The sequence below is a fragment of the Podarcis melisellensis genome (genome assembly GCF_964234715.1).
Source record: "Podarcis melisellensis genome assembly, chromosome: Z".
NCBI classification, from domain to species: domain Eukaryota; kingdom Metazoa; phylum Chordata; class Lepidosauria; order Squamata; family Lacertidae; genus Podarcis; species Podarcis melisellensis.
This window is the reverse complement of record NC_138547.1, coordinates 22,156,303-22,166,787: the sequence shown is the minus strand read 5'-3', so window position 1 is coordinate 22,166,787 and position 10,485 is coordinate 22,156,303. Positions and strand designations below refer to the sequence as shown.

Below are 10,485 nucleotides of genomic sequence, written 5' to 3'. Positions count from 1 at the left end.
CTAATTTAATTTAGAGGGGAAATCATGACCATGGCAGAGGCAAATTGGTTTCATTTTTAAAAAAATGGTTTTTGGTTGCTTGATGGTTATTTTAATTTTTCCTTTCTATGGTTGCTCTGCTTAGCAGGCATGGGTTTTTTTGTTGTTGTTTTTAAAAGAAAACCTCTCATTACTGGGTCACCCTTAAAAACTTTGATTTCTAAACTTGTTGACAATTCTCCAGACTGTATTCCACAACTGGAGCTAGCTTGGAGTGGGGAAAGATATCCATTTCCCTTTCAGTTCTTGATAATCATGCAAAAGGTGGAGGCATGTGGATGTAGGAAACATATAGAAAGCCATGTCTTGTTCAAATATTAGCATCCATTATAAAATTTACTACATGCTAGCCAGTCTTCAGTACTCACAACAAAAACCTATTAATCTCAGGATGCATTTGATATCTGTGTGCACACATGTTGATGGGTGTGCACAGCAAGGCACCATGCAATGCAAAGGTGGCCATTTTGGGTACTACGGGAAGATTATCTTGTTTTGAACTGTATATTGTATAACAATACCCCCCCCCAACTATACCTATTTTAAATCTATTTCATCCCATTTATCTGTTGAGGGTGTTGTACACAATCCCTTCCCTCACAAATTTCTTTCCTCACAACAATCCTGTGAGGTAGGCTAGGCTGAGAGCTGAAGGTGACCATGTCAGCTTTATGAGAAGGTTGGGATTTGAAGTGGATATTCGAGTGTTCTACTGTATGCATTGAGCAGGCAGGGCGGGGGAAATGCAGGGCTCACACAATGATTCTTGGCATCGGAACTGAATGTTAAAAGCAGGTAACGGCTTCAGAGTTCCAGAGAGCACAAAACAACTTGATGTTTATGTGCATCAGTGGGTGGTGGCTACAGTCATGTGCATTGGAGTTGTGATTAGAAGTCAGGTTTTGTACTCTACCCCCCCCCCCATAAAGTAAAATTTATTCCACAGCTAAAACTGGCAGGAGAGGCACCATTCTGTGGTTTGCCTCAGGTACCAAAATGTGCTGGGCCAGCTCACCCATGAGGCAAGATGAGGCAATTGCCTCAGGTTGCAGAGCCTACTTGTAGGGAGGAAATGGAGGAGGCTACCCACTTAGGTCAACTAGAGTCTGCTCCTGCCAAGCATAATTCCAAGCATGCCTCACCTCCCACAGTGATGGCCTTTTATTCACACCTCAACTGTTGTGTAAGGTTGTTTTGATTCTCCCCCTTGTTCCTGATACTGATCTTTATTCCCCTCTTATTCCTAATGTAAATCTTTATTCTCCTCTTGCTCCCAGTGTAGATATTTATCCTTGCCTGCCCCTGTTCCTGATGTAGATCTTCACTCACTCCTTCTTCCCTGGTGTGGAAGCACCATTTTGTGGTTCACCTCAAGTGCCAAAATGTATTGGGGCAGCCCTATCAGGCTCCTATGTGATCTTAGAACGAAACCACCAAGTAGCACTAAGGCTGACCCAGAGTCAGCAATCTGACACTTCCTTCTTCAGAATGTAAATCAGTTAGGGCTGACATCTCCAACCTGGTGCTCTCCAGATGTTTTGGACCAACACAGCTGGCTGCGGTGATAGGAGTTGTCATCTGGAGGGCACCAGGTTGCAGAAAGCTGTGCAAGTGTATTGCTTTCAGGGCTGCAGCAAATCAGTCTAATGGTTAAGGTATCCTTTATCTTCCAATTTACAGGAAGAGGAACTTGGCTAAATATTCAGACAGCCCCAATGAATGTGAAAGAAAGGTCAGGTGCCAACCAGGCCAAAACAAACCTCTGATTACCCATAACTTTCCTGTATAGAACTATTAAATCACCAGGTTTTGTCTTTAATGCCCCTTTCCACCTTTGCTATTAGTTGATCAGATACACTATCTGCCTGAAGAAGGAGAAAGATATTAAAATAGGCACCACTATATAGGCACCACCACATGGCAGCTTGTTGTGCTCATGCATGCAGGCTTTGGGGGGGGGGGGCAGAGTCCACATGATGGGACTCAAAAAGCGACCACCACCTTGCCCTTGGAATTTAATTCAGATTTCAATTTCCATGAGGTTTTTATTTTTGTTTTACTTGCTAGATTTGCTGTGGAAATGGTAAATCCCGATTGAAATGTGAAGCAGTATGGGATGGCATCTTGATGAAAACGGTATTGTATAGATCCCATGCAAAATGTGAACAGCAGCATTTCCACAATCAACTGCTGCATGGAAGCATCCTATGAGCCCCAAGGATATAATCTGGAGGAGTGGGAGTCATGACTGTGCCACATTGAAAGGAACAAAACAGGACTTTGTGGTAAGTAGCTGAAGACCCTTGGTCACTTCAATGCTTTCCTTCCCTCATTGGAAATGCCCTTAAATCCCTAGTCACTTTATCATTTCCCAGTGGAGCAGGTCCTAATCTTAGCTACATCTGCTTCCGAAAGGCTACCCAGCTGAGAGGCCTTTTCCATTATCAAGTTTTCATAAAAATCAGTAGCAAAATGTACAGGCTCAGGTTCACAAATGTATTTTTTTTCCCTTCGAGGAGACTTGGGGTGGGGGGTAAGATTTGAAATAAGGCCTTTTGATAAAGTACATTGCCATTAAGCAGCCAGCACTTATTACTGTCCCCAGAATGCACTTACCCCCCTATATCTAGTCCCCAACTTGACGAGATCATAAAGAGTTCCACTTCCATATTTGTATGATATATGACGTCAACATACAAATTCGTAATTGCATTAGAAATTGTTTTTTAAAAAAACAAAACAACCCTTCAAACAATAATTTCTTTTAATCATTTAGAAAACACCAAAGCTTGGAGCAGAGAGCTCTTCTAACAGGAGAAGCGTAGAAATGGCTACGAAACAGCTCAAAACAAAATACCAAAACAGTGTATATGAAATGCATTGGTTCCCATTTTCCCCCCATCACTATTTTTTTTTTTTTAGAATCTATCCCAAGTCGTATTATAAAATATAGAAAACTGAGTTACAAATATGAACAATACAACTTTGCTTTTGAAATAACCTTCAGCTACAGGTTTTGCTTGAAAGAAAACAGGCGACGGTTTAACTGTTGCTCTTCATTTCACTGACTAATGTACACACTTGAGTTTCCAGTAAATTTACCTAGAGTGATTTTGTTTGATGTCTAAAACCCTCCAATCAAACACTCACAGAATGAGGTTTAAGTATTTCATCAATACTTTCCAGAGGGCACTGTAATTTCCCAGTTTCCATTTTAAAATCCTCCTGGCCTCCCTACTAGAGGGCAAAAATTCATGAAATGAGGTAAGTTAATTTGGCACACACATGTTTAGTCATGCCCATAAAACTTTTGGTACATTACAGTAAAAGTGAACTTCATTTTCATAGTGGTTGCTTTTGAAGGGGGTAGCTAATCGTATCAGTGGAATGTTTACAGTAAATCAGAAGGCAAAATAAAAATCAAGAAAGAAAGAAAATAGCTCCAGTAAACACTCACAACCCATTGTTGATAAAGAGTTGTAAAAATATGTACAGTACATCAATTCTTCAGAGTTTGGCACAATTTGTGTGGTTGTTGTCAGTAATAGTGCATCAACAACTGTACAACAGTATGACTTCTGAAACACAGGGAATACTATGTTAGATTTGCTGTTAAAGATGAAAAGTCCCACAATTTCAAAGTTTTGATTTCAGCACTTAAACACTTGAACATATTACAAGGCATTGTTTTATATATATATATATCTTTCTTGAGCAAGGAAGTGGTGGGGGGGACAAAAAAGAAAAAAGGGAGGAACCCAAGCAAGCATCAAATGTCTTTCTAGAAAAATGTGTCTCTTCTCCAAATACAGGTTTTTTAAAAATGCTCTCTGCTTTAAGAAGAATGTAGTCTGTTTCCCTGCAGAAAAACCAAACGTTTTATGCCATCTTAGTTAGGTCAGGTGGTGTCATGTATGCTCTAACTTGGATAGATGAAGCTTTATGGTGCCAGTTAGGATATAAACAGCAGGGGGCTAGAATGCAAACTCAGAAGTCACATGGTGCACAACTAGGAATGAGTTGTCATTTTGCAAACTAAATGCTGTTTTTGTTTGGCTTTTTTTAGGGGGAGGGGGGATGCACCACCTCTCTTTTCTCTTTATTTCCCAAACTGAAAAGTTAAAAAAGTCTTTTCCTTTTTTGAAAGCGTAAGAAAAAGGGAGAGCACAAAACAAGCCCTTAAAAATAAAACAAATGGATACAAACTGAAGAAGCCAAACAGCAAGAAAAAAAAGGAGTAGCCTTTGTTAATTTGTTTTTAACCCCAGCCAAGCCAGAGGAAAAAAAGTTTGGTCATTCTTTTAGGTAGCTTGCAAGAAATAAGTATTTTCATGCACTTTTGAGAACATAAAGGAGAACAACCACCAAAAAATATTAGCAGGTAGTAGGGGGAGGGGGCATTCCAGCGAGTTTGGTGCAGCATTACCTCAGTTTCTCAAATGAAGCCGTCGCAGACGGGTCCTTACGGACCTGCTCACGCTCCGCTTGCTTTGCTTTACAGTTGTCATCTCTCAGTGACTTAGAAGTGGATTTATGCCGATACAGCTTTTTATGGGTGGGCTCGTTTTTGGCTAAAGTGCTCAGGTTACTATAGCTTTTATCAAAAAAGGGAGAGTGAACGTCTGGGGAGTACCCAGCTGAACAGTTGGGACGTCCAGGATCACAGGAGGCAGCTCGGCCGCTGGCTTTGTTCAAACCCTTGTTCCCTGGCTTGTGACTCTTTGCCGTTGCAGAAGAACCACCATTCACCTTTTTCTTGGACTCTTGTGATGTGCCAGCCAGGATCTTAAGAGTTTTCAATTTCAGGCTGTTTGATTCAGGGGGCTGGAATACATCAGAGGCATTGTTATGAGAAACGGGCCCCCACAGTGGCTCAATGGAGACCTTCATGAATCTCTGAACATCTGCCATTCCAGATGCTATGTTTGACAAAATGTTGGACGGCTCCTCAAATTCCCTTTGATCGTCATTGAGGAGGCTGTTAGCATTACCTAGGCTTACTTCAGACCAGCCTCCGCTGTTGTCCTTCCCCAGGGCCCATTCCCCAGGGAGCCCGTTAGGCTTCCCTATCTGGATGGAGGTCGGGCCACCACGGTGGATGGATTCCACCAACGCTTTTGTCGCTGAGGCTGAGTTGTTCAGTGGAGCTGCTGCTCTCCCACCAACGCACAAAGCCTTTTCGTCATGAGCTCCAGCCACATTCTTCCCTTTCCTTGTTGATTTGGGAGGCTGTCTAGAATTTCTGCTTTGCCCCTTCTCTGCCCCTCTGCTGGCTTTGGGTGCTTTCTTCCGTACGGTTTTCTGTGGAGGGTTTGGGGTTGCACCCATATTTTTATTGGATGAACCTTTCCTCTTCGGTTTTGACACTTTACCGTTGCTGTTAATTTGGCCAGATGGCTCATCAAATGTTGACAGGCACGGGCCCTTTTCAAGAAGGCCGACAGAATCTTCGTCATTAAACATATGGAACTGGAATTGGTGATTATTTAAAGTAAATCCACTATCAGCCTGATCTTGGTGCGTCTGGAGGACCCCACATCCCCACTTGACTTTCTCAGGGTTATTCAGCACAGCCTGGGAGCTCTCCGGAAAACATTTCATTGTTCCCAGTGGTTTGACTTCCGACCCAGTTATCTGCGGGGAAAGGTTAGGGGTATCTGGGGGAGACATTTCTGAAAGAGATGATTGGCGGAACTTGTCAGGAGTGAAGTTGGAGATATCCAAAAGGTCCGTAGACTCCTTCAAAGGTGTTATTTCATCTATGCTTTGCTGAATCACTAGTTTGGGGCTGCAGTGGGCCAAGAAATCATCTGCAATGTCATCTTCACCATCCTTTTCACAGGACTTTAAACTTAGGGAACTGAAGTTGCTTGAACTAACCGACAAAGAGCCCACTGAATCAAAGCTAATCAGCCTCCCGTCGTCTGTGCTTAGCGCACCTTGCTGGAACTGAAAATGCCCCTCTCTATTATTGAAATGACACGACTGGAAAGATTCCTCTGACTGCGACTGCTGGTTATCTGACATGTACTTTTTTTGGTATGGCAGTTTGCTACTATTCAGGTTTACTTGACTGTATCCAGAGGCTGGAGGTCCATCTGCACCTGCACAGCTCCCGAACTCTGCAGCCGACTGTGCAGGAGCCTCCCGCAGATCACCAGGAAATTCCTGGCTGCTGCCACCGGATGCTTTGCTTACTGGCCAGAGGCCTCCGAAGCTGCTGGGCTCCATCTCCAAGTGGCTTGGTGACTGCTGCAGCTCTGACTCTGGCGGGGACAGGACACAGCTCTGGGCGGGTTGCAGAGTGCAGAACGGCTTCTCTGCTTGAACAAGGCCAGGGAGGGGCTCCTCCTGCTGCTGCTTTGACTGCTGATGACTGAAGTAAGAGATCCCAGTGTTGCTTGACAAATCAGAGGCATCTAACAGTGTCTGCAGATACCCTCCAGGGATGAGGGGCACACTGGCAGCAAGATTAGCAGACGTAAGGGCCTTGTCTGAAGAGCAGGCGGTAGCTAGGAAAGCAGGAGGATTTTTAGCAACCTTATCCTCCTTGTGCTCGGTAAGGCGAGAGCCATCTGCAGGGCAAGGACCACTTTCATCCATTGCAAGAGGCTCCTGGTTCTCCAAGGCTGGGGAGGCCTCTGCCAGGCTGGCCTTAATCTGCTTGCACTTCAGCCTGGCTTCGCTTTTGAACTTGATCCTGCGCAACACTTTCCTCTCGGGCCCTTTGAATTCCTTTGGTGAGGCAAGGCTCACGATGTCATTCAGCTGCAAGCCATTTGCACTGCTGGGTGTTGCAACAGCCAGGGTCTGCATCCCTCTCGGGCCTGCATCGCTATCTCCAATTCTGCGGCAAACCTGCCTTGGGTCTGAAGAACAAGAGCCGGGCTTGGCCATGGGTTGCTCAATGGCTTTGATTCTCTGAATCCTGTGCCTATTGGCCAATTTGCCTTTTCGCTTCCGTGGGTGAGGCAAGGAGGAGACCTCAGAGCCATTGAGATATAAACCATGTTTGCTCTGAAGTTCTGATTTCAGTCGGTTCTGCCACTTCTCTTGCCAAAAGCTCTTCAGGGGGGCCATCTTGGCATATTTTTTCAAACGTTCTTCATTCAGGGTCACTGTCATTTCGCTGGGATCCACTTTGGAAAGCTTGACAAGCATTTGTTTCTGCCCTTTAAAACGGTTGGTAATGATGTATTTTATGATGACTGGGGGCTCCTTACGAGAAACTTTTCTCCTTTTCTTTGGGCACCATTCATCATCATCCTCCTCCTTGGGTCCATCTGGGTGCCCCTCCTTCTTATCCACAATCTTCTCGCTCTCAATGGAATCCACATCATATAGGTAATCATCGCTGTATCTCACTTTCCTCTTTGCTCGCAGGCCATAGTTCTGTTGTATGAAGGAACTGGAGTGGTCTCTGGGCAGGTACTTATTGCAGTCCCTAAGATTTTGGAGAACATCAAAAGAAGATTCAGTACAGGTGCTGTCATCACTGAAGTCCCCGGGATCCTCTGTGGAATTAACAAGTTCCAAGAAGTGGTTTCTTTTGGGAGAAATGTACTGTACCACTTCTGTACTGGTGCAAGATTTGTTTAAGGCAACTTTCTCACTCTCCTCGTCGTCATCCTCCCTTCCTCCATCTGTCTCCTCTTCCCCCCAAATGATGCTCTCCTCAGATTTGAACTGGGAAGTATCAGTAGCCCCTCGAGGCCCCCTCTTCAAGGCCATTCGGCCTTCCTTCTTAGGGCATCCACTGAGCACATTAGGGAAGAAATTAAGCTGGGCATCGTCCTGCAGAGAACCTGCCTTCTCCTTCACACTGTCTTGGAAGGACTCATACCGAATTTTTAAGGAGCAGACGTCACTTCCCAAGTTTGAGTCGTCATCAAACATGTAATTATCCACATCTTCCTCAGAAAACAGGTTCACAGAAAGCTCATTTTTGGAGCAAAGGTCAAGCAGCTCGATTTTGCTTTCACTGATGAAAGATTCAAAATAACCCCACTCCTGGCTGGGATTTGTTAGTAAAGGTTCCTCCCCATTGCACTTGTCTAAGAGTAATCCCTCATAGTAATTTTTCTGAGTGGGGTCCTCTGAATCGCTGTCAGATTTCTCTGCATCTCTCTTGTCTGCTGCCCTTGATTTATGCGCAGGGAAGCTTAGGAGTTGGTCTGAAAGCAGTTGATCCCCATATCTCATGGTTTCCCCTGTGCTCATGCAATGAATCCCTATATCAGAGACTGAACAGGTGTCATAATCCCTATTTATATCACCCACTTTCAGGCTTATTCCTGGCTCTGAATCAATGCCATCCTTTGATTCGATAAAGTAGCCCAGGCAGGTCCGGCTCGGCTGCATCAAGCAGTCACCGGTGAGGGCTGAGATGCTCCCAGGTTCCATAATGTTGAATGGAGCCTTCTCACAGTCTCCGGGCAGGGACCAGGTGCTCATGCCCTTGGAGACGCATGATGTGAGTGAAATGGCGTGTACAGAGGAGGAGTCATCAGAAATGTGGTCAGTTACGTCAGCCAGCCTCAGGGGAGAGGGAGGGTTCAGCCAACAGGACTTCTTTGAAGCCGGGGCCTGCTGGGCGCGGCTGCCCCCTTGGCTTTCTTTCAGAGCACCTGGGAATGACAGCGGTGGAGATGGAACTGCGGCCTCTGCATCCTGCGAAGCCTTCTCTTCCCCATCCAGGTCTTGTGACTCTGAAAGAATGAGAGGGAAAAGGAGGGGTGGAGAGAAAAGGGAGCAGGAAAAATAAGACCCTCGGAATTTTCAATCTGAATCTTCATCCCTCCATGGAGGGTGGAGCAAATGGTTCCTACGAACCAAATGATGTGAAAAATAGCATTATTATTATTATTATTATTATTATTGCTGTCAGTATACCGATGTTTATTCACTTAATTTATTTGATGTTACATTTAAAACACACACGCATATACACTCTCACTCACAAATTAAAAACAACCCTTAAACTAGCATAACGTGGCCATGTACCAATGAAGAACAGCACAGCTAATCCCTGTTTGGTGTTTAAATTTAAAACATGCTCTAAATTAACATTCTCACGTCAAGCTGGCCACAGACTAGGTCACTGTACGGAGAAATTTTAATAACAACAACCCAGCTATTAGTTTGAAATTTAATTTCCATGTAGACAGACTCATGAACAATATTAATTATTTAACCTTCCCCTATAATGCTTGTTGATCATGCTCTGCAGCAAAATTTCACTGTGGAGGAGGCTTTTTAATATATATATATATAAAAAAAACACCACTTTCAAACTCTCTTTTTTAAATCACTAAGCTTTGATGCCTAATATGCAGCTCAGATCATTTCAAAGCAGACAGCTCCATACACAAACACATTGGGGGGAAAACCCCTTTTCCATCCCATTCTCCAGGGCTCTGGTGCTTTGGCCTATGTTTACCTGATGGTCAAGCTAATTACTAACCAATTGTCAAATGAAATGGAATGGAATGGAGTGAAAAAAGTAATAAATAAAATATTATGCATGTGAATTCTGGTGATTCCTGTGAGCATCATTGTAAAAAAAATATATTCAGAGCAAAGAGTACAATGTACTCTTCACAAAAGCTTTTTCACAAGCTGCCTGTTAACCCCAACCACTCTGCTTTTAAATCCTGCCAATTATGAAAATTAAAAATCGAAACATAAGAAAAAGCCCAAACTTCCAAGCTTCCTAGAGAGTCTGGCGTAGCAAAGTGACCGAGAGACATAGCTACAAATGAAAAGGGCTCTGGTTCAAATCTCACCCCTGACAGACTCATGAGGGATCCTTAGAAAAACCTCCATATGGTGATACTGATAATAATATTCACCCACCTTACAGGGTTATTGTAAGGAATGCAACTGATAATAAATGACTCGTGGATAATGTGTGCACTCAAAAGCATTGCATGAACGTGAAATATTTAATCTTATTAAGAAAATGTTACAAGGAAAGCAGGCTGACGTTCAGGGACAGATCTTGGAGTAAATCAGTTTCCATTAGGAGTTGGCAGTGGGTCCCTTGCTACAAATAGATTTCCTTACCATCCTCTTTCACCCCATTAATTGGGATTGGTTCTGGGTCTTCTGAGGCACGCTTATTATCTTCTTGGTCACCCATCAATTCAGTCATGAGTTCATGAATCCATTCTGAATTGAAGTCGGCCAGCCTACACATGTACAAAAAGAAAATTACAGGACATTAGAACCCCCAAACCAATTTGCAGCCCTGTGAGTGGAAAAAAGGCTCAGTTAATAAGACTGAAATGTAGAAGCACAATAACTGGCCTATCTTGATGTCTACTGTATTTTTCAATCAGGTCAGAAGCAAACAATGTCTACCACAACCGCACAACACTTCTACAGCCCCAATTGTGTGCAAAGCACTGCCCAGAACCCAGAGGCATACGGGTCACATCCAGGGCA

At 43.9% G+C, this 10,485-nt stretch overlaps 1 protein-coding gene across 2 annotated transcripts in view; it reads right to left on the bottom strand.

The window, feature by feature from the left end:
• Nucleotides 1-3,702: 3,702 nt before the first annotated feature.
• The window catches only part of NEXMIF (neurite extension and migration factor), a 211,682-nt gene continuing 204,899 nt past the window's right edge, over nucleotides 3,703-10,485 (bottom strand). For both annotated transcript variants that reach the window (XM_081897762.1, XM_081897763.1), the window contains 2 exons: nucleotides 10,105-10,229; nucleotides 3,703-8,747 (listed from right to left, as the gene is read on the bottom strand). In XM_081897762.1, the coding sequence (XP_081753888.1) occupies nucleotides 4,462-8,747; nucleotides 10,105-10,192 (4,374 nt within the window). In that variant the 5' untranslated portion in view covers nucleotides 10,193-10,229 and the 3' untranslated portion in view covers nucleotides 3,703-4,461. The remainder of the gene's footprint in view (nucleotides 8,748-10,104; nucleotides 10,230-10,485) is intronic.